General features: G+C 40.6%; 1 protein-coding gene across 4 annotated transcripts in view; it reads right to left on the reverse strand.

Annotated features, from left to right (window-relative positions):
- Positions 1-24,923, reverse strand: part of CEP112 (centrosomal protein 112) — a 161,917-nt gene that overhangs the window by 48,720 nt on the left and 88,274 nt on the right. For all 4 annotated transcript variants that reach the window (XM_058038779.1, XM_058038781.1, XM_058038780.1 and 1 more), the window contains exon 21: positions 11,434-11,664. In XM_058038779.1, the coding sequence (XP_057894762.1) occupies positions 11,434-11,664 (231 nt within the window). The remainder of the gene's footprint in view (positions 1-11,433; positions 11,665-24,923) is intronic.

The raw sequence follows: 24,923 nt of genomic DNA on the forward strand, positions 1-24,923 counted from the left end.
CCATGACCTTAGAAGTCTTTTCCAACCTGAATAATTCCATATTTCTCTATCTTCCAGCTTTGGAAAGAGCTCTCATAACTAGATTTTTATATATATATATACACACACACACAACACCATAATCACTGATAGAGAAGCAGCAGATTAAAGAACTTTTTCTGTTTAGGGCAGCAGCTATGAAAGAATCATTTTTCAAAATGCCTGCAACTAGCTAAAAGTGGCCATCCATAAGCTGATCCTCCATAATTAGTTAGATAAAAGTGTAAGCAAACTTAAAAAAAAAAAAAAAAAAAAAAAAAGAAGGAAAAAAAAAGAGGAAAAAAAAAATCAAAGGGTGGGGGAAGAAGAAGAAAGAAAACTTGCTCCAGGGAAGAAGCAACTGTTCTCTGATGTGCAGCAAGGAATTTAACATCAAAGAACTAATGTAAATGGGGCCCATTTACCTCAAAAAACAACACACCACTCCACATTCTGGAATATTTCTATTTTAAGTTTGACAGCATTATGCTTTGTACCAAAATTCAAGATTGTGTAATTTGATAGATGTCAGGAGAAAATGACCTTCAGAATGGCTAATGGTGGCAATCTTTGTTATTAAGTATGTTAAAACTCTCTGTACAATATCTGTTTAAACTTCAGAGATCAGCAGATCACCTTTAAAGTTCATCTGATTGTACATAAAAATTCCATTTTGACTCAAAGCCTCAAACATGCATTTTCCTCATGTGCCTCTAACACTGACAGGGGGTGACTTCCTACACCAAACTCCTGCTCTTTCTCCTGCTCTCCCCACCAACCAGACAGAAATGAAAGCTGGATCTCTGTTCAGCAGTGAAAATAGCACACACAGCTAAAATATGTAATCTGAACCACCCAAAAGACCATTAAAAATAGTTGAATACCCAAAATGATGTTAACAGAATAATTAGTCAAGTACCAAATGACTTCAAGGGTTTTGAAAATGAATGATAGAAATCCCAAAATCCTATTAATATTCTATTTTACATTTTCACTTTTGGAGGTCTACAAATCTTTTCCTTTTTATTTTTTTATTCATTAAACATACATCTTTAGGAGAAAAAACCTCTCTCATTCATGTGTGAAGCACTTTTCATTGGGAAAAACCCAAGAATTAATAGAAATGCCTTTGACAGTACCTGCACAGAGAATTTGCCTTTCTGCAGCACGTTGCAGTTCTGGGCTCAATGGGAGCCCACTGAGAAACTGCTTCTGCAAACTGTGCCTTAGGAAACCTCCAAATTCCAGATTTCTCATTTAAACCAACAGAGCATTTCTAATAATTCTGAAATTATGCAGAGGAATTAAATACAGGCATTTTGAACTCACCCAGAAATTCTTCTGTGGGACTCCAGCTGATGCCCAGGTTACACCAGCCTTGCACCAGGACACAACTAATTATTACCTTTGTCTAAATGGAATTAATAGGCATCTAAATATTCCCCAGCATCACTAATGCTGATTTCAGTCAATACTGCTGTCAGCCAGGCACATTATTTCACACAGACTGGTCTGAAATACCAGCCTTGCATACAAGACAAGGATTTAAAATCAGATTAACAGCCTGGGTTTGCCACATGCAATTGTTTAATGCTTGAACTACCCTTTACAGAGGACAACACTGGTGAGTGCATCAGGCACTCAGAGGGCTGGCAGGGAATTGTGGTTTAATCTGAGGCTGGGACGGGGTTTAATCTGAGGTTCTGGGGCATTTTACCAACAGATTGCTGGGTGTGATAAGCTCTGGGCTGGGGTCATGGACAGCACAGGCGAAGATGGCTGATTTTTGTGTGATTTACACTCATCAGTCATCTCTTGGTGAAATCAGTGTGGTGTTTTGTGGTGCCAGAGATTCCTGCAAATGAAGGGATTCAAATGATCATCACAGATGTCACTGTTCTCATCTGCCATCCGTCACACTGGGCAGCTGGGGTTGAGATTTCTCATCATCTTCCCATTTCACCAACTTTGGGGTCAGGTTTTGTATTTATGGCACAATTCTTCCCACAGCTTCACATTCAAACAAGATTGGGTAAACCTGGTGAAGATGGGGAGACTGCAACCCTCTCCACCCTAAATCACATTCCTGGATTACCATTTTAATATTTCCTCTTTTCTCCCGTTCCATCCAACCAAACAAAGATGGTTATTTAAACTGAGTTTAAGATGTTACATAAAAAGTGCTGGCATGTTCTTTTTCAGAGTTTGAACAAAGAAAACTCCAACATGAAGAAGTTTCCAGAATCACTCAGGCAAAGCCATTTCTGGTACCCCCAGCCAAACCACGAGGGGACAGGCTGGGAAACACCTTTGAAGATGTTACACATCAAATCAAAGCTAAAACTTCCTCTATGCACAGAAAGCAACAGCCTCAAGATGTGACACTGATCCATGACTTGACTCAGTTAAAGACTATTTAATCTGAGCTTTACAAAACTTGATTCTTTCTGAAATTGGAGATTTCTGAGACCCAGGCACTTTATCATTATTCATCTGCTAAATTCACACACCTTGATTTTTGCCAAGGAGAGACTTTAAGGCTCCTGAAAGAGTTATAAAGGGATAAGAATGAAGTCTTTAGATTTTGCATTGTCTAAAGTTGAATTTTGTGGCAAGAACAAGCATTTATTAAGAAGACAACGAGAAAAACATTCTATGTATGTATCATTTTAAGACAGAATCTTCGCTATTAAATAGAAGAAAAAGTGGGAACAAAGGACAAACTGTAGCCCTGAATTAACTCGGTATCACAAAGTTAACTCAGTGCTTTGAAGTTACATCATTAGACAAGAGCCCAACAAAAGTTAAGCTTCTACAGTTGGAACGACAGACACTGAAAACACAACCATATCCCCCAACAAATCTGTGATCTGAGGCCATCAGTGCTCCTTAGCAAGATTATGTTGGATTAATTTTTGTATTTTAAATATGACAAAGCTTCCCCAAAAGAGAGACAACTTCCCGGAGCCAGAGTGCGTCACCGAGCCGAGGAGAAACTTCCCAAGTCCAGCAAAGGCCAATTAAAAAGAAAATGGAATATATTGCTCCATCATCAAAGCAATTAAAAACATAAATAAGGCATTGCAAGACTCTTAACATTCCCAATGTTTAATTATTTATCTGTTCTCTGTCCTGCAGCTGTAGGTCAGAATTAACTCCTCTGAACTAAATACAGGAGAACTCTTTTGGGGATTTGTACCTCATTCATTTTCAAGCAAACATTTAAATTCATTTCAAATTCACACAAGAACTGCAACAGTTTCACCTAAATGAGATTTTCTACAAGTTAAACACCCCTCCTACACTCAGATGTGATTGTGAAACTACTTTGATCTCTCTTCCCAAATTTATTGCTCTGTGTAATCCATGACAAAATATAATGTGATTTACTGTATCTCTATATGACAGCCCAGCAGCTGACAGAACTTAATAATTCAGCATAAGAAAAAAACCCTTCTGGCACCAAAATATACAAATCATAATTGCGGCACTTTAGTATCATGTTACAATGAAGCACATACAGACTGATCATAAGAACTTCAAAACAATTAGAATTCTTTCTCACCCATTTAATGAAGGTGGGTTTTACTCCATGACATGTTCTGCAGCTGTAAGCAAGTCATTTTGGAGCACTTTTCTTTCTTCATATTAATGACTCTGAAGGACTAATAACATTGCTTTACCCCTTCCCTATTTCCCAAACACTCCTTCTCCAAAAAGAAGAAGAAGAAAAAAGCCACCTGCAGCTTTTCTCTATTATAATGATATGAAGAAAGAGCAAATGAGTGTAAACAATGTCTTCAAAATGCGCCATATTTAAAAACACAATTACTGCATTTTACATTAATTTGGTTTTGATCACTGAGCATTTTTCCTAAACAAAGCTATTTTGAAATCTGGTTTTTTTTTTTGTTGTGCTGACCTAAGCAGGGATGTGATGCCCACATTCCATGGGGAACCTTGTGCTGACTCTGGGGTTTGGGGGACTTGAGAAAGTTTTTGTGCAAAGGACGCACAAAGATCACCCCAGAAACTTCCAAACAAAGTAAGAATGTGGAGCTGATGGATACAGGAGGATTTTCTACTTCTTATTCCAAGGAACAAACTCCAGTTCCTGCTGTTTGCACAACCAAAACCACAGAGGAGCCCCAGTGAAACCAGCAGGGACTGGGATCCAGGAGCAGGGAATCCTTCCTGTCACACCTGACCAGGAACCACACTCCAGAATCCTCAACAAATCTAAGAATTAATTGAAAAAAAAAAAAAAAAAAAAAAAGGCAAAAAACCCCAAAAAACCCCCCCAAAAAAACCACCAGTAATCTCATGTTACAGTCAGCACCACACTGGAAAACAGCCAATGTTTTCCAAATATTATCAAGTACCCAGGAATGCCAGGATAAATAAAATTAGATAGATAAATTAGATAAAACTGGACCTAAAAGCAATCAGCCTTTTCCAAGATACAAGGTATTGGGCAAAAAAGAGAGAGCATGAGGTAATGATTCAATTGGGCTTTTAAAACTATGTAATAAAGCTGAAATAATAAGCAATTGTGTATTACAAGATAAAGCTGGTGTGTTACAGGTTGTTTGGAGAGTGAAGAAAGGCTTGGGAAGCGATTGAAAAAATAATTAAAACAGTTGTTCTGCCACTGGCAAAACCTCAGCATTCACCTTATCCACCATGCCCAGGACTTTGTGAGTCTTGATCTGGAGGATAAAACCTGGAAGTTCTGGGATGGAGAAGAGGCAGCGTGTGCCCAGGTGCTGCAGAACGGGGAGCGGTGTTTGGGCACACTCTTGGAAAAGAAAGAGGAGACAGAGACAACAAAAAACCCCACCTGTGAATGTTCTTCAACAGACATTTCAGATGAATTCCAGTTGGTTAAAAACCCACTAAACCCTAAAAAACCCAGGCAAACTTCTCCAACAACTACCCAGCTATCATTGATATGACAGGGCATGAGTGAAGTGTGCTGAAAGATGGGCCACATGATTGAGCTTTAATTTTAATCACATCAGTCCTTGCCCTGATGAAAGCCATCTTTTTAATTCCGTATTTTGTCATCATTTATCATTTAGCTCTTGTCTGGTTCTCATTTCTTAGCAGCATTGCTTCAATCATTTTCATTTTTGAGCCTGTGGTGCTGTTTGTGAATGCAAATAAAGGTGCCTGACCTCCCTGCAGACATTAATGAAGATATTAAAAAGTGAGCCTGTTCCTCATGGGTGCACATTTTTTTCCCCACAGTGACAGTTGTACCAACTTCTCCTGGCTCCTAACTCTGGAACCAGATTTATGAATACAGCTGATGAGCAGAAATCTGATTTGTTGTTTTCTGGATTGTTTTTTCAGAGTTTTTATTTTTATTTAAAGGAGATAGGAGCAGTGTAACTCTGTGAATAACTGCAGCTCTCGCTTTGAAACATCTCCAGTAGGGAGAGTGCCATAAATTCTGTTTAGTCCTATTTGAGTGAAATATCCCTGAGATGATTCTACCATCTTCTTCTTCATGTTTGGCTCTGTTGATTGAAGACTCTTCCAAATGGCTCCCCTGAGGGATGATGCAATTCCTGTCACCATGTTCCTGGTCCACCATCATTCCACTTTTTCTTTGGAGGAATGAGAAGGAGCAGTGCAAAAAGGGACACACTACAGAGGAAACTGCTTTTAAAAGCATTTGTGGAAAGGCACTATCAAAACAGATTAAATAATCCTCATTCTTTGTGCTAATATACATTAAAAATATTTCCTCTTTGTGAAATACATTTCTTCTCGATCTTTTGGCATCATGTTTTGCTTTTACTTGATCTTTTGGCACCACATTTCTGGTTTTGCTAGATTTTCTCCAACAAAGCCAAATGTACTACACTCATTTTTATTAATATTAGTGGGTGGATCACTATCCCTGTGTCAGAAATGTTCAAGAACCAAATGTAATTTAATGTACACAGGCTCTACAAAACAAAACCAATAAAAATATTACTGCTCTGGAACAGAGAGATAATATCAGAGACAATAGCTCTTGGATTATAATGAAAAAAAATTAGGAGACTTGGGAAACATCCAACTCTTCTTGGTAAGAATTGTAGGCTCTTTAAATTATTCATAGCTGGGGCCTAAGCTAAATAATTGATGTAATAGACTCAAAACAAGTTTTAAAAAAGGCACATCTTCAACTGGTGGGGGTCCTGCTTGCATTCAGCAAGGACACAAACAGGTCTGCATTACAATTAGACACAATTTAATGAGACCATTACACTTGGGAGGAATACACATCCACATTTGTGGCTGACCTATTTGCCCCCATGTAAATAACCCGGGAATCACTGCAGTGGGTGTGAAAACTCATCACAAACAAAGTTATCTGCAGCAAGTGCGGCTTCAGTCCCCGAGTTAATGAAGTGAAAGGTGTCAGATCAAAGGGCCCACCACAGCCAGTTCTCAGAAGGTCTTGGGGACAAAGATGGAACCACTTTTGGTGCTAATGAAATGTGGAGGTGGCAGAGAAGGAGCGGAGCTGGCGAGACAGGACTCAGAAATGGGAACTCATGGAAGGCACAAGATGATTTTACTTTAGGAGGAGAATTAACTGCTTAGGGGTAACTCAGTACTTTTAATCAAGTATCTCTTGGAGCATCTTTCATCTCAGAAGATGTCATATTCCTTCCCTTCATCTTCTATCTCTCTTTGCCAGTGCTGAACAGTGTGCCATCATCTGCAACAGTGCCAGAACAGATACTGTGAATCACAGATATTCCTGCATATGCAGCATGAAAATATGCCTAGGGAGTTCCATCCAACTGGGCTGCCCTAGGGCTGTGCTGGGTGAGGAATTAACTGAGCCTGATGCTAAAGCAGGGACTGAAATGTTCCCCAGGGCACATTATCAGTACCTTATTTGCAAATTATAAGCAAGAAGTTGCTCAGAAAATAAGTACCCATCTATAGGACACTGTCTGAAGTGTTTTGCCCCATTACAAAAACATTATATTGCAACTAAATTGTTATATAGAATAATTATTCCTAATTAAGCAAGTGGTCACTTACAGAGTGATCTGAATTTAAGGTCCCCAAGTATCTGAGTTTTATGTGGACTTCACACCAGACACACACACAGATATGCCTAAACTGTGAAATTCAGCTTCCCATTGGATTTTTAAGCAATCTTCACAGAATTGGCACCAAAAAAAAAGTAAATTTAGAGAACTAATTATTCTCCCATATTGCCCTACATTTCCAGGTAACAAGATCTAAACAAATTTTAAGGCTCATGATGCAATTAAAATGCTTTTCCCCCCCACTTGAATAAAATCATCTTCATCAAGGTACTGTGGACAAGGACCAAGATTTGATACAAGATACAGGTGGAGTGATTGTACCAGGTAAAAACTGTAAACATCAGGTTTGATTTAAAATCACAGAAATCTCGGAGTATAACTAACATAAACATCATTAAAGTCTACAAGCAGGACCTGCAGGGCTCTGGCCAGGTTTTATGTCACTTTGGTGTCCCATCTCTCCAGAGGGAATCACTTCACAGCTCCCTTCCATCAGAAGCAGCCCCAAAAATAAAGTGTTTAACTCAGTTTTGGGGTTTTTTTGACTACAGATTTGTCCTACAATCAAATTTCATGTGTGTTCGGTACAGTCAATACACAAAAATGTAAATTACTTCTCCACAAGAAAAGCGGTACTGACAGAGAATTAGATGTTCCTGGAACCTGCATAAACCTTGAACAGAATGAGTCAAAATATCTACTTAAATATAGAAAAGAAGTCAATAAAAAGCTAAATGTTGAAAATTATTTAGAGAGAGAGAAAAAAAGCCCATCATCATCTTCTCCCACTCCAGTTTACTCATGTGTGCTGCTCAAAGGGAGCTTTTTTATGAGATATTTTCAGTGTTCCAAGGTTGCTTCCTTTGAGCATTGTTAGCCTGTCCACTGCTCTGCTCGGGCCGTGCTTGCTGAATGTTCATTTCCTCTGCCAAGAAAATCCCACAGAACCTTGCAAACAGTGCCAAGCCCCACATCTGCACACACTCAGACTTTGTCTCCTGCTCTCAGTCATTGCTGGCAAAGCTGGAGCTGCTCCAAGCTTTGTGCACCTGGCTCAGGAGAGCCCCAAGTGCGGCTGGAGCACACCTGGCCCTGCCCAGAGCTGCCAAAGCAGGGCTGTGAGCTCCAAACACCCAACAATCATGGCATGGTTTAGGTTGGGAGGGACCTTAAAGATCATCCAGTGTCACCTCTGCCATGTGCAGGGACACCTTCCACTGTCCCAGGGTGCTGCAACCCTGTCCAACCTGGCCTTGGGCACTGCCAGGGATCTGGGGGCAGCCACAGCTTCCCTGGGCACCCTGTGCCTCACCACCCTCCTTGCAGAAAAATGATCCTAAAACCTCTGTCAGCTCAGCCAGGTATGTACAAAAATGCTGAAAACACCTCAGTATCTTACAAGGGCAAAGCAGGAGAAAAGGCGCACAATCCTCACAGCGTCCCAGGAATCTCCAGCAGATACCGACCCTGACAAACCCCAAAGTGCTAAGGGAGTGCTCAGGAACCGACACCACAATAACAATGTCCCATTCCTAGAAAAGCTGGAACTGCTCCAAGCTTTGTGCACTCCACTGCACCTGGCTCAGGGTGCCCCAAGTGCTGCTGGTGCAGCCTGGAGCTCACCTGGCCTTGCCCAAAGCAGCCAAAGCAGGGCTGTGAGCTCCAAACACCCAACAATCATGGCATGGTTTAGGTTGGGAGAGACCTTAAAGATCATCCAGTGTCACCTCTGCCATGTGCAGGGACACCTTCCACTGTCCCAGGGTGCTCCAACCCTGTCCAACCTGGCCTTGGGCACTGCCAGGATCCAGGGGCAGCCACAGCTCTCTCACCACCCTCCTAATGGGGCAAAACAGCTTGCAGGAAAATGATCCTAAAACTTGCCAGCTCAACCAGCTAAGTACAAAAAATGCTGAAAACACATCAGTACCTTACAGAGGCAAAGCAAGAAAAAGATTGCACAATTCTCACAGTGTCCCAGGAACCTCCAGCAGACACCAACCCCAAAGTGCTAAGGGAGTGCTCAGGAATTGACACCACAATAAATGTCCCAGCTTTACAGACGGGATTTTGAAGCAACAGAAAATTAAAGAGCTCAATAAATCATGTGTCCCTAAATGTAAAAAAGATGTCTACAACCACCAACAAATATTTAAATATTCAGAGTGCCTGTAATGAAGACTCTTCCTTCCCCTGTCTCTGCTCCTCACTCTTCTCCTTCTCATCCCCACAGCAGCAGGAGGGCAATGCCTGAGGAATCCTGGATCTTCTTCACCCATTTACAGTTCTGTTTTTCTTGTCACTGAAGTATGAATCATTTCTTTTCTATTTCCTCATGTTCACGTTAACAACAGTCCACAATGACACAAAGCAATCCACGCAGAAATTAACATTATTCCCAGAGCAGATCACAGAGGAATGAGATCCCTCACTTGAGAATGGAGTGACCTTCAGAAAATCTGGCCAGTCAGATGTTCCACGCCTAAACTGTGAATTTCAGCTTCCCACTGGATTTTTAAGCAATCTTCACAAAACTGGCACCAAAAAAAACCACATTTAGAGAACAATTTTTTCCCTCATATTGCCCTAAATTTCCAGGTAACGACAACTGGTAGAAAACATCTTCAAAAACAAATTTCCAGGCTCATGATGCAATTAAGATGGTTTTTTACCCTCTTGGATAAGATCATCTTCAGCAAGGTTCTGTGGACTAGGACCAAGATTTGAACTAAATTAGCTGAAACTGCTGCTTTTGAGCTTTAAATGTTGTTTGTCCTCAAAGCTGCTTCAAGTTTTGGATTTTGTGGCCAATTTCCACAGTTCTAAAATTGCAAGACAGGAATGAAACGGAATGGGGAATGGAGATTTGAAGGTAATGCCAGGTATTTTCACATGTCTGTGAAAGACTTTTCAACAGAGATACTTTTTTCTTTTCCCCTCCTATCTTTTACTCAACATGTGCTCTTCAGATTAGGGTAAAAATAGGGAAGTAGGTTAAAGAAAAAAATACAATAGCAGTTAATATAGCTTAAAATTAGCAAAATTTTTGAAAAATAGAAAAAATCTAACAAATTAAAGAAAACCAGTATTTCTGACAGAAATGACAATTCAAGACTATTAGAGATATTGGCCTATGAAGGATTATTTGTAACTTTAATTTGAGGATGTAAAGAAGTTAACTTTTCTTTTGCTATACTACACATGTAAAAAAAGATCAAAGAAAGAAAAGAATTGAGATTCAAATTCCATTTTTAAGCAAAAATGACAATGTCTTCCTGAGTTAAAATTAATCCTTTAATGATGAATTTCAAAGGTTTAAATACTTTCTGTGACCTTGGCTTTAAATAATTATGCCAAGCAGAGCTTTCCTTACATTCAGAACAGATTCTGAATTGTTGATCACAGCCATTTTAATGGCTTCAGGCTGGCTGATTTCCAACATAATCCCCCGAATGCTCTTTAAAATTACAGACCAAGAACCTGACGCAGGTAAATGAAATGTCACTTGCACAAAGGCTGCTCAAACACTCCATGCAGATTGCTAATTTGTGCCACTGCACATCCCCTTGCAAGCAAATGTGTGATTTAGTGCCTTAATGCAACGTACAAAAGAGACTTCAACAACTATCTGCTTACACACACACAGAGTCTACCATAAATATTAAGTAGGGTTTTTTTAGTTTGGTTTTTGAAATAAAACTTGCATGTTTTAGCTCCCTAATGGTGGGGGGGAATACTTGAATTCAAGACAGGGTCCAAGGGATGCTCAGCAAACAGGAATGTGGGCAGTGACCCCACAGAACAGAATGGAGGGAAGCCTTGATCAATCTGAAACATTAATTTCTGTTTTCAAATCTTACCACAGTCCTTTCTCACCTGATGTACACCACAGGCAAAATCAGACCAGCCACTGTGACAACCAGACACAATTTCCTTGCACCCTGAGCCTGAGTATTTCCCTCCATAAAAGCTCACCCTCTTTTTAAGGGATAAAAAGCTTGGCCAGGCAGAATCACCCTTTCCAGAGTCTCTATTGCAGCAGAGGAAAATCAGCCTGGTTGGCTTTACCTATGAAATCACCTGTGTTTTTAAAGTGCTGTTGGATGCTCATGGCACCTTCCATCCCTGCTGGAGGTGCTGCCCAGCCCCAGCATGCCCAGAGCAAAACTTCCCATCAAAGAACCCCAAAACACCCCACGCTCCTGCAGTGACTCTGCCATCCCATGCTCTGCATCTGTTTCTTCAACTCAAGTGATCCCCAGGTGATTTTTTCCTCAGGGAAACTTTGCTCAGGTGACTTTGGGGCGATCCCTCCCCTTGTGCCCCGTGGAGCTGCTCTTTGTCCGTCCCTTACCTTCCTCAAAGCCGCCTCTGTCTCCGCCGTGTGCCTCCTCTTCAGCTCTGCTATCACTTTCTCCATCTCCAGCTTCACGCTGTTCAGCGCTTCCTCCTTCTCTCGAGTTGCCCTCAGCTTCTCCTCGTCCCTCTGCAGGCTCAGGTCCAGCAGCTGATGGTTCCTCAGGGCGTTGGCCTGGATCAGCTCCTCCCTCAGCTTGCGGATTTGGCTCTCCAAGCCAGAGATCACCTGAGAGAAAGAGCAAACAGAGTGACAAACCCCAAACCCACAGCACAAAACCCACTTGGTTGGTGATAGGAATGCCCAACGGGCAGGAAGAATGATGGCAGGACTCCATGATATCAGAAGGCTAATTAATTACTTTATTATACTATATTATACTATAACTATTGTCAGAACCCAGGAAATTCCTCTGGCGGCCCTGGAGGACTCGAGTCCCTGCCCAGGGGCCTCAGAGACCTTGGCACAAAGCCCAAGACCCCTGAGCCTTTGATCTTGACCCATGGAAAAAATTACCAACCATATATGAGGATTTACAAGCCACAAAAATTTAAGTAGAATGATAGTGAATTCATCACAGGGTGAAAAATAGATTTTTGAGGTTTTTAGAATGGGGGCTCAGGGTCCCAAGATGGAGGAATTTGGGTGTGCCTTGTCCTTTTTCCTTCTTCTTCTTGGCCTCCATGTTCTGGGTGATGTTGGCATTTTTGGGTTGGTTTAGAGTAGAAGCTCACTGTCTAACATAGGTGATAGGTATTGGGAAGTTATAGTGTAAATAGTGTACACGTGGTTTTTAGTATAAAAAGATAACACCAGTGTGCCTCAACCAAACCTGCCAGACAGACCTCGGCGGGTCAGAGAAAGAATTTTATAGATAAGAAACAATGAACAACCTTGAGAACAAGAATAGAACAGTTCTGACTCCTTCTTCGACTGCTGGGCTGGGAAAAGAGACTTTCTAAGGCATCTCTGACTGGCAGGGATCCCAAGACTATATAATAATGAATACTAAAGAATAGTATAAGCTTCTAGAGAAACTCCTGGTTGTCTCCTGACAGTCAGGACACAGCTTTGACTGACTGGCCAAGGAAACATGAAAGCCATGATTCCACCATCCTTTTCTTCATGTTTGGCTCTGTTGATTGAAGACTCTTCCAAATGGCTCCCCTGAGGGATGATGCAATTCCTGTGACCATGTTCCTGGTCCGCCACCATCCTGCCTTTTCTTTGGAGGAATGAGAAGGAGCAGTGCAAAAAGGGACACACTACAGAGGAAACTGCTTTTAAAAGCATTTGTGGAAAGGCACTATCAAAACAGATTAAATAATCCTCATTCTTTGTGCTAATATACATTAAAAATATTTCCTCTCTGTGAAATACATTTCTTCTTGATCTTTTGGCATCATGTTTTGCTTTTACTTGATCTTTTGGCACCACATTTCTGGTTTTGCTAGATTTTCTCCAACAAAGCCAAATGTACTACACTCATTTTTATTAATATTAGTTGGTGAATCACTATCCCTGTGTAAGAAACATTCAAGAACCAAATGTAATTTAATGTACACAGGCTCTACAAAACGAAACCAATAAAAATATTACTGCTCTGGAACAGAGAGATAACATCAAATTCAATTACTAAATTGAATCCAATTACCAAAATTCCTTCAGGTAAATGATCTTCCAACACATTCCACATGTGCACAAACACAGGAGCAGCACATGAGATAAGAATTGTTTTGATCATTCTTTTCTCTGCTTCTCTCACAGTTCCTCTCTGTTCAGAGGGATGTGAATAGCACAGGTGTCCTCCAACACCTGGGGTAGGGGCAGACCCAGAGGATGCTCTGTCCCTTTTCCTGGCCCCTCTTCTTGCTCTTCCCTTTCTCTTCCTGCACACAGATAAATACAGCTCCCCCTGCCCACTGCACTGGTGAGATGGACCCTTTTGGAGGAGAAATTGAGCTTGTGGCATATAATCTACACATCCTACCCATGCCTTCTTTTTTTATCCTTAGGGAATTACCTGCATCCTTCTAATGAGCTATCAGAGCATCATCAATCATTTATCAATCACTGCCTGCCCCCGATGGGAACACAAGGGGGAGGGATGGAAGTGGCAGGAATAAAGCTGTGACACTCCTTGTTGAGTTTTATTGGGTTTTTCTTCTAAGGTCAGGGTCAGGATTAAATGTGCAAGATGGTATTGCTTGTTTGGATTTAGATGTTTATTAGTTTTTATTTATATTATAGTCTCACAAGGTGTGAGTTTTACAGTACTTTAACGAGTTGAAAATGGAGACATATTTCTCTTTCTATAAGGCTTTTAAAAGGATAAACTGTCTAATTAAGAAATGACACAAATTATTTTTATTTTTAATCTAATAACTAACTACTTGTGCTCTGCAATGTGGACGTTGTAATCTAATTGCACAATACTACTTGAAGTTATGGAGAAGAAGGTGAAGAAGAAGGTAAAGGAGGACTACCTTCTGTCCTAAAATTTTTATCTCACTTTATATATAATACTACATTCTAAACCCTTAAACTCTAAGTTTTCTACTATGTGATATTATACACTTTTATTTAAATTACACACCTCTAATCCCAGTTCTACCATTCCATTTAGGAAGCTTCTCCACAGCCTCAGGTCAATGCAGTGTTCTCTTGGGGATCAGTGCCTGGCAGCACAGAAAGTCTCAAATTCTCAGTATCCAGGGTTCTAACAACTCCTAATTCCACAGAATTCCCTCTGCTACTTTACCTGAGGAGTAGATACACATCTATGACCTCAGATTGCACTTACTAACTCTCACTGGTTACTTTTCTAACTCCATTCCCTCTGTGGGTTCCTCACTGGGGTACAGGAGCATCACACCTGGAACATAAAGCACTGAGCTTACAGCTAAGTGTGATGGATGGCACTGAAAGCACATCTATGTGTTCATTCACAAATGTAATTTTGAAAAGGAGCACTTGCACTGCAAAACTCCCACAGAATTCCCCCCTTTCTCCTCCCTGTTTCACAAGAAACTTTGCAGTTGCCTGGAATTTTTTCACAGAGGATGCAACAATACTGAGAGCAGAAATTGATGTTCTACCAAGTGAGTGCAGGTGACTCAGCTCAAGCTTATTAAAGGTTTCACAGGAAAATCTGAGGAAAAGCAGTGTATATTTAAAGTTCCCATTGTCCTGGAATGCCAGTTTCTCTCCAACTACTATTTTTCTTCTTCAGACATTTTTAATACACTGCCTGTACTCAGCTACACCATCTATTTGCAGCCTCTGAGAACCACATTAGTACAAAACTCTGAAAAGGAAACATTTGTTTCTGACCAAAGTTGAGACATGAATGACTATCAGATCTATTGCCTTGTACATTAATCTCTCAAGACAGATTCCTATAAATACTGTGATCTGAGAGAGAGAAAAAAAAAAAATCAAGGCTTGAAAGTTTGCCTATTTCTCAAGCTATTTGAACTATATGGTGCAATAAAAGACATCATCTCCCTTCAAACCTTCAGTTTGTCCTTCAGCTATCCCAGCTGTAACATGTATTAAATAATATCAACCATCTCAGAAACTTATTTTGTTTCCATGCTTTCTTAATTACTCACTGGCATTAGTCCCTACTATGTCAAAGGTAAGAGTGTGTGTATGGTGGAGAAGGAATGAGCACGTCATTTGTATACAGAACTCCACCACAGGCCACATATTTCAGCCCTATCAGCATTATCTCAAACATATGGTTCATATACTGTAATCTGTGCTAGATCCTTTCCTTCCCTTCCTGGGCTTTTCCTCTACACATGTTTAATTTCTTATTAAATCTGTATACAGACTAAAAACGTAAAGTAACTTTCAGTGTATAATTATAATCCACAATGTACTTTTATAATTCTTTCGGAAAATGATTTCATCTCCAGATCACAAGAACATGACAGCCTGCCTGGCTTTTCCTTAACCAAAGCAGCACTAACTCAATGAAGATAAGAACTGCAATTGCTGATGGGTGATTTGGTCTGAGTTCCAAACTGACACAATGAGAATTTGGGGTTTTTAACAGCTGTCCCAGTGCAAGTCCAGCCTAAAATAGCCACAATTATCTTTTCATCTGTGAGAGTTCTTTTTGAAAGCTCATTCCCCTACTCTTCTTTTTTTTCCCCTGCTATTTTAAAATAAAAAACTTCCTTTAATTACACCCCAAACACATACACATAAGTGAAACTAAAAAATTACACTGCTCAGAAGTTCCCTAAAAAGTTTTTTAAAATATTTAGGATAACTTTTATATAACAGGGCTAACTTTTTATAAAACAAGGAAAATTCATTCACAAATGACACTACAAGACAAAATAAAGACTGGGTGAATTCCTGTTACACCTTTTAAGCTTCACTTCCTTCTTTATTCAATGGTTCTTATACAAAGTCATTAGAAAATGAAACACAACCCAGTGTTTTCTGTAAGAAGTAACAGCTCTCAGCCTTCAGAGCCAAAACTGGGGACAGCTGAGAGTGAGCTGAATGTTATAGGTAAAGCAATGGTAATTAATATGCAAAGGAGCATTAATGTTGGACCTAATAGATGGCAAAAGCAGATTTGGTTCTATTAGGGAAGAAGAAAGGCTCTGAAGACGGGGTGATGGCAGCGAAACTAATATGATTAAAGGAGTCCCTTTGGAGCAACTTCACTGCCAGTAAGATGATGTTAAGAGACATCTAATCTCTCCGAAGTGACTGGAAAAAGCTCATATTGGGGATCACAGACACAGTTCTTGTCAATTACTTTCAAATAAGTCCAGTTCTCACAGCCAGATTAGTTTTTCCCACAAACAAAGTCAGTGGCAGAAGCAGCTTACGCCCAACTCAGCGCTGAGACAACTTTGTGTGACACGGATCTGTCCCCACTGCTGCAGGAAATGAATCCCAAACTCTCCAGCACTAAGGCTCTGCTATTCCACATGCCAGGTTTAATAAACTATTATTAGACTTAAATGCAGGCAAATTAGGGGAAAAAAAAAAAAGCCCCAAGATGACTTAATTCTCAGTTGCGAAAAATCAGTGAAATATAAAACTTATGAGCAACTTTCTTTTCTTAACGATTCTGTGGGAAAATAAAAGCTGCAGTTACAAAATCTCACTTCTCAGGCTCCAGATCCAAAGGCAGGATGGTTTCTTTGTAACACTGAGTCCTCTTTCTCGTCTTGGTTTCTCAAATTCTCCTCTGGCTGCCCAAATCTCTGTTTGGGATCCAAACGGTTTGTATGGTCCAAACAAGAGTTTGAGTACAAGAGCTGCTGGTAGAGAAACTCACCTAAAACACCCCATCTAAGCAAATTATTATTGTGCTAAATGAGGATTAAACATAAGAAATAAGGGCTGACAGTGTGTAATAGAGCCAAAATGTTACTGCCACTTGCTGCCTTTTCTGGATCAAAGTGTTGTAGTCTCTATTTCGGTGGTGTGGGTACGAGCACATGAAATAAGACAGATCTGTATCTATTTTAGAAAGGATGCAGAAGTTTGTAGCAATTCCCAGGATGGCCATGCCACAGGAACATGCCCCAAACAAGGAAGCATTTTGTAAAATGACCATTAATCCACATACAGGACAACAAATAGAAAGACAACACCAGCTTACACAGTTTCCCAAATGGAACAAAAATACATAAACTGTGTGACAGAGATTTCATAAAGGTTTATGTGACATGTTTGTATGTCCCTTAGATGAAGAAACTGCTGGCCAAGGTGGTGATTTCTATTTCTGTTTCAAAGAAATAACTTAGAATTCTAACTAAGAATATCTGTGCTGAAATAGTGTCATAAAAAGGGTGGGTCATAAGCCCACAGCAATTTGCCTGCAGGGAAAAAATAGACTTGAAAGAAAAAGAAGAAGGTTGGTCACTCACTTTGGCCTATTTAAAATGCCAATAAATGTACTGCGTGTTATTTGGAAGGAAAACATGTGCTCTTAATTTTCAAAAGTAAATTGCATAAGAAAATATAAAGTTGGCAAAAAGTTTAAATTAAAATCTGTTGCTGATGTCTGAAACTCTGCTCCACTTCCAGGCAACGGGGATGAGAAACGGACCGAATGACTACGGCCTAATTAAAAACAATAATAACACAAACTCCCTTTATTTTCCAGGAGCTGCTGCTTCACCCCCATGAAGCATTTCCTTGGATGAGTTTCTGAGGAAGAGGCTGGAGCATGAGAGCACCTCCACCCTGATGGGGTGAGCACACAGAGCTCATCCTCCCCCTGCATTACGCACCAAACCACATCCACCCAGCACCACCAGTGCCCAGGGTGGCTGAAAGTCACCAAAACAAGGCAGAGGAGAGCTGAGATGAGAGGCACTCCTGATTTATTCCCCGTGGTGCAGAGCTAGAGGCGCTGGGGTGCTGCTGCAGCAGATTTACAGGGAGTGATGAAGATGTGCCGGCAGATGAAGCTGCAGTAACCTCAGTGCTGTGCCTTGCTGGGAGCACTGGGGCTGCTGGAACACAGCATCACAACTGAGTTTCAGAAGTTTTCTGTGCTGGGTTAACTTAGCTCCAGTCAGAGATGACTGCACAGGGCTCACTTTGCTGTGTTTAATTTTGCTGGCACGAAACATTTAAAAAAACCTACCACAAACCCCAGAACCTGTGAGCAGCAGCATGGACTAGTCTGGATGACCCCAAAGATCCTCTCTGGGATAATAACCTCAAATATCAGCCTGTAAGTCACAGCCCTATCTGAGCACAGATAAGCAGCCTCTGCTCTGCCTGCCAAGACCTTCTGAGCATTTCCTCCTTGGAGAGGAACAGTGAAGTGAGCAGGGTGTGCTGGGGAACATCAGCTGGGCCCTTCTGAAAGGGACATTTGTCCCTCTGTGCCTTGCCACGCTGCTGTGGGGTGGCAGGGATGGATGAGGCATCCATAACATGTTTGTTATTGGGCACTGGATTATTTCTGAAAGGAGATCAGCCCAGTCAAGGGAAAGGCGGGCTGCAGTAAAAACAAATCTCACTCTGATGATGAAGAAGCGAAAGGAAAATAAGGAACAAAGTAGGAACACCCAGTGATTCAGTGGGGACAATGAGTCCCTTTTGAGCCATGAGCAGGGCAGTGTCCCAGGAGAGAGTGTCCTGTCCCAGCCATGCACATTTACTGTAAAACATTCACTGTAAAGGGAATTATCTGCTCAAAGTGGGAACCTGAACCACTTCAGCTTTCTTGTGAGTAAACAAAGCTTTATCAAATGCTGGGGAACGTCATACAAGTTTCTCTACCATCACAAAAGCAAGCAATGCATTTAACATAAAAGAAGTCTGAAAAATAAACAAATATTTGCAGCTCTAAGCTTAGAAAGAAGTGTAGCTGTAAGAACTTCAAATGTGTGTAATGTTGATTTTGTGTTTAGAACAAAATTGGTTTATATTAATGAGTTTTTCTACTGCAGCTTCTGCAAGGGACAACAATACTTCTCTTAACTGATCTTATTCTGATTTGCAGGAACTTTTTTTGTTATTTTTACCCTCTGGACCCTGTCAACCAAGGGCCAGGCACAGTCCTAATCTTTCTGATTTTTCTGTCCACAAATCATCCTACTGAGTCTGACTGCCTGGTCCCACTATACCTGCTTTTCTCCATGCCAAAGGAATTCCAAGTGGCCAGTCCAGCCAGCTGGCAGCTATTTGTGACTCCTTTGCATTGCATGAACTCAATCATGTCCATTTAAACAACTATATAAAATATATATATATTCTATACCATGGCAATTTCAATTAAAACATGTAGAGAATTTCTTCACCTTTTTCTCTCGTGACTCCTAAAATCAGCAATTTGTCAATATATTACGAATACTTTAAAAGATGAGATTTCATTTGCAAAGAAAACCAGTGGCACATTATCACATGGGTAATGATGTGGCAGAGCACAAATTAGCAGGGATAAGTAATAAACAGCTATTTAGCTTTCACAGCACAATCTATTACACTGTCAACTTTAAATGCCTTTTGGGTAAGAACACACAGCCCCATAAACGTGGGATTTAAGGGAGCAGATAAATGAAATGGTGTGAAATGAAGTGAAAATGAACAGCACTTCAGTGACCAGCAGGTTGGGCTCAGTTCCTGAGAGCACTGATCCTTCCAGGAGCATGGGGCTGTGCAAGCCCTTCCAGGGGAAAAGATGGAAATTCACACCCTCACCATTAAAAATAGTCCTGGATAGCTGTCTAAGACTTCCTGGAAACATTAAAATATCAGCTTCAATACTCAGAGATGCATTTTATTGTTTGCTTATATAGTATTTTGTGCACAGTGAAGTGTTCTCATTCTTGAGGGGTAAAAAATTATCTCCAGAATATTCTATTGCAGAGCTTAAAATGGAGCCATTTCATCCTATTTATACATATTTCTCTCTATATATCCTATATTTGACTACATTGCAGTGATGGGGTGAAGTCATTAATATGATCATAAATGAAATGTCCTCAGTTTATAAATCAGTTGGATATGATCGGTTTTGGGTTTTGGAGGAGAACTGACACAAACCAAAGCTGCACTCAGTGACCTGCACCTGCACAGCACAAGGGAAGGGGAAGCTCCTGAAGCTCAGACAGATGAATATCCAGTGGATAAACCTCAGTAAGAGCAGTGCAGGTGACACTAAGGGTGAAACGTGGCAGTTCAGCAGGGTCAGATCTCAATCCCACATTCAGAATTTATGCAAAGGTCTATCAGCTCCATCCCCACACAACCTCAACTCCTCTCACCTTTGCACATGCACCTCTGACACCTCTCTTGAAAATACCCCCAGGGATTTGTAAAGGGAGGTGTTGAGCTGCTAACTTACATATTCATTTCATTAATTTTAACAGCATTAAGCTGCTTTTAAAGGTCAAACCTCCTTGGTAAGATTCTTGGGCTATTCCAGCACTGTTCATGCTCTGAAAAATGCCTCTAACATTTATGAATTGGATAAAAGTTTATTCCTCCTAATTGTAGGAATAATAATAAAAGTTTATTCCCTACTAATTCCTACTAGTTTATTCCTGCTTATCTTTTATCTACCAGAGTCTCACTGTGGTGTGGGGACTGGTTTAACACCACCCCACCTGTACAGTGCTGCTGGAGGGAAACATCACCCACCTCTGGCATCCAAACCAACAATTCCTGCACTGAACATCATCCCAAGGAAGGTCCAGCACCCTTCAAGAAGAGATTCTACTTTTTAGCAATGTATTTGCTCTGTCTTGTCTAATCCTGTTCAGCATTTCCTGAAACACAGTGGAAGTGTTGACTCACTAAGAACAATAGTTACCTTCTGCTCAGCTCCACTTCCAATAAAATTAAGGAAAAATTAGTCTGCCTGTGCCATTCCTATAAATAAACACACTTAGGCAGCAATTAACAGGCAATTTAACCCTCAAATGTTCACTGACTCTGCCAGGTATTTCTGAAGGATGAAAAGAAACAAACAACACACCACTATCAAAAAGCCAGCAGGGAAAAGTTACACTCAAAATATTGGCCTCACTCTGTTTTCTCCATCTTAGAAAAAGGCAGCACATTTTGAGGTCTGATGTGACATGGTATTAAGCAAAACACAAATTTTGATGATTTTCTTTTTCCCCTTTTTCCCCAAAAGAAGTGCACTGAAGTAGATCTGGACTTCTACAGAAGGCAGTCAGATGCCTAAATCCCAGTTAATGTAAATGGCACTTAAGCTACAAACTGGGCTTAAAAAAAAAAAAAAGAAGAGGGGGAAAGAAAGAAAATCAGACATCCATTTGAACAGCTCCACAAAGAGCTTAAAATTAACAGAGCTTATTTCCATTTCTTAATTTACATAAGTCCATTTGATTCCAATTTAGTTAACAGCAGCTGGAAAGCAGAACTTCATCTAGGTTGGTTATTGTCACTGCCTTCCCAACAAAATGAGTTTAGGTTGAAGGGGAGAACCTTGAGCTTACACGTGTAACAAAACAATGCAGAGAACTGGAGAGCCAAAGGATTACTCACCAAGCTGAAATTGAGATAAATTAAATACATTTTCCATTTCACTGTTCTAAAACCTGTAACAGACTTGGCCCTCTTGCCTTGGAGACTTATCCAGAGCAGTTCCTCCTTCCCTGATTTACTGAATTTGCTTTGAAACAGATTAGTGAGACAAAAATTAAAAATTCCTCCTTCCTTCTCCTCTCCTTTTATCTGATGAAAGGAATGTTTACCTTTGTATTCTTCCTTGTACAAACAAAATGATTTGAATAAAACTGCTAAGGGACCTGCCAGGAAAGGACTCATTTCCTTCTGTCTTTCTACCCAGAATTTTAATGGAGACACTCAAATAGGCACATAGCAACCTACATAACTGCATTAATAGAACTTAAATATGATGGAGATAAGAAAATAAATAGCCATAAATACCTGCTTAATGCAGTGGTCCCCTAAAATAACTTGTGGAAGCAAAACATAAATAAAATGAAGAGTGGCTAAAAAAATAAATGAAAATCTACATGCAACACCAGGTTTTCTGCATTGTACAAATCACAACAATCCATCCCTAAAGGATGATGGATGCAAAAGACACCAAACATTTTCTCTGTTTTCCTTTATGAAAAACTCCAAAGCTTTAATTTCTGCATTTCAGGATGTGAAAGGCACATATTCCTCTCAGATGAACATCATGGATATGTTCAGTTCTGAAATAACACTGGAGTAAAGTTTGTTCTGAAAGTGAGGAAAAGCTGCTGATATTTAAGGAAGGATAGGAATTTCCTGCAAGGGAATCCAGAAATGGAGCCTAAAGATCTCTGCAGTGAACTGTCAAAAATCTCAGAGCATTCTGTGTCCAGCATCCCATAAGTCAAAGCTTTTTAAAAACATTTGCATTTAAAATTTCCACACATTAAATTTAAAAGCATTAACATTTCCGGAACAATGTGTAATTCTGATTTAAATGCAGACATGATGTATTGCAGAATTAAGGATTACTACAGACATTCATCTCTGTGAGGCAGCAAAATTAAATGTATTGTAATTCCCAATTTGTCCCCAGAAGAGGAACACACTGCATTGGCTATGAAAATGTCTTTGCCTGTCAACTATAGAAAATATTTCACCGTAAGCAAAAGAACCAAAACAACCCCATGCCTCAAATAAACACCTAGGAAAGCATCACACGCTTTTATTTTGGAGGCATTTGTTGCTCAAAATCCACAACTTTTGAATATGCCTGAGTTTTACCTCACACATTCCATAAGGGTTTTACGATGACTGTAACAGAAATAGCAACAGGCACAAAACCTGCCAGGACAAACCAAAGACAAGATGCCTCAGAAAAGAAAGCCTCAATAATCAGCTGTCCACGCATAAAGTATCTGCCATCTTTAATTTCTGAGGTTCACACTTGTAGAAAAGCCCATTTTGGACAGCAGCTCCCATTCATGGCTCTGTCAGGAGCATCTCCACAGGCACCCGACGAACTCTCCCAGCCCACACCTCTGTTCAAGCCCCTCTCACTGCCACTGAGGTGAAAACCAGAAAGTTTTCACAACTCCAGCATAATTCACAGGAAAGTCAAGTGAGGAACCCAATGCTGTCATTGTCTGGGCCAACAAGAAGGATTTCAAAGCAGCACCTGCCCTGCTCTGCTCTGTTTAGGATGCCAAGCAGCAGAAACCTCTCTCGTTCCTGATGTCAGCAAAGGTGACAGTCTTTAACCAAATGTGAAGTCCTTGTTCTCAGCCTCATGACTGGCAAGATGTGTGGGCAGGAATCCTGAAATTCAGCAGCTCCAGAAATAAAAGTTGCATCACTCACAGGTTTAGAATTGGAAGAAATAATCAGCTTCTGAGTGTATGGATCCCTCATTTGTGCAGGGCAGCAACAACAGCTGCAGAATTCCAGTTAGTCAGTTGTGGGAAATTCTCATCCTCATGTTAGCTGCTCACACAAATCAGGTGAACAATTACACACACGGGTCCAACTTTTGGATTTCTCTTTTTCAAACCAATTTCTCATTGGAAGAAGCACATTCTGGTGGTCTGTGTCTAGAGACAATCCTGATATAAAACACACAAATGAGAAGGAAAATCCCAGAGAGGATGGTGTTTAACCAGCTCAGGGTTTAGGCTGGCACAGAGGGTACCAGGTGATGGTCCTGTTGCACATTCTGGTGGTCTGTGTCTAGAGACAATCCTGATATAAAACACACAAATGTGTCATCTCCATCTGAAAAGGAAAACCCTAGAGAAGGTGGTGTTTAGGCTGGCACTGAGGGTATCAGGTGATGGTCCCATTGCCACACACACCCAGCTGATGCTGGTTCAAGTCTCCCTCTCTGCACCTTCACCCCCAAGGGCTGGTTGCACAATTCCCACCATCTCCACAGTGGCTCTCCTGAGTTCAGAGCCCTCTTGGCAGCCTCCTGCTCCACAGCTACCAGCTCAGAAAGATGGCATCAATCACAGGATCATCTGCTCAAAATAAATGAAAACTCTGCCTAACATTTCTTCTCTTCAATTCGAGAGGGTTTTTGGCTCCGTATCTTCCTCTGGCACCTTTTTGTTGATCTCTGTCCTTTTCATCCTCCTCAGTTTGTCCTTGAATTCAGTTGATGCCTCTTCGTTTTCTGAATGACAAATAGGCCACTGCATCCTGGGGCAGGAATTTCTTCAGATTTATTTATGCAACTGTTTTGGATCTACTGTACTCTGAATAAATATTAATACACAGTTTAAATATAAAAATCTAAATACATACTAAAAATGCAGACTATGAAACAGCAGTCAAATAAAATAATCCATTTATAAAGGCCCATGTTTATATTTATTACTGTCTCAAAAAAAAAAAAAAACAAACAAACAACCTCAAAACAGAACCTCAAAACTGCACTAAGAAATCAGGAAAAATGTACTATTCCTAAACTGAATATTCTGGCAGGGAACAACAGGTTTGAAGGAGAAACTGTTGACTGGAGGCAGAGCACCAAAGGGAGCTGGCTCCTTTCTGTACATCGGCCCTCTAAGGGGACAGAATGTGCAGACTTTTGAAACCTGCTGATTTCCTTCCCTGGAAAGCATCACTGTTTTGAAGGACACAATCTTACTCTGTGAAAATAAATAAGAAATCATGATTTTGTAGCACATTTTTACTAACACAAAGATCAGGGAACTAGCAGAGAGATTGTTTCTTGGATACCTTGAGGTGGTAGTTTTGACAAATGGCTTCTGATGCACTTGTGAGACAGAGATTTTGGCTTTCCTCACACACAGCCCTAATTACCACATTAATGAAGGCTATGGCTATAAAGGAATAGCAGGGCTGTCTCTGCTAAACCTCCTTGAAACTCAGGCACAGAAAAACAAACATTGCCTCCCATATAAATGGCTGCTTTAGGAGCCATTACTGATTAATCCTGCATATTCCCTCAGCCTCTGATGCCAGAGATGCCAAAGAAACCTTATCACAAGGGTTTGTTTGCACAGAGTAATCCA

Source organism: Melospiza georgiana, chromosome 21 (genome assembly GCF_028018845.1).
Source record: "Melospiza georgiana isolate bMelGeo1 chromosome 21, bMelGeo1.pri, whole genome shotgun sequence".
Lineage (NCBI taxonomy): Eukaryota > Metazoa > Chordata > Aves > Passeriformes > Passerellidae > Melospiza > Melospiza georgiana.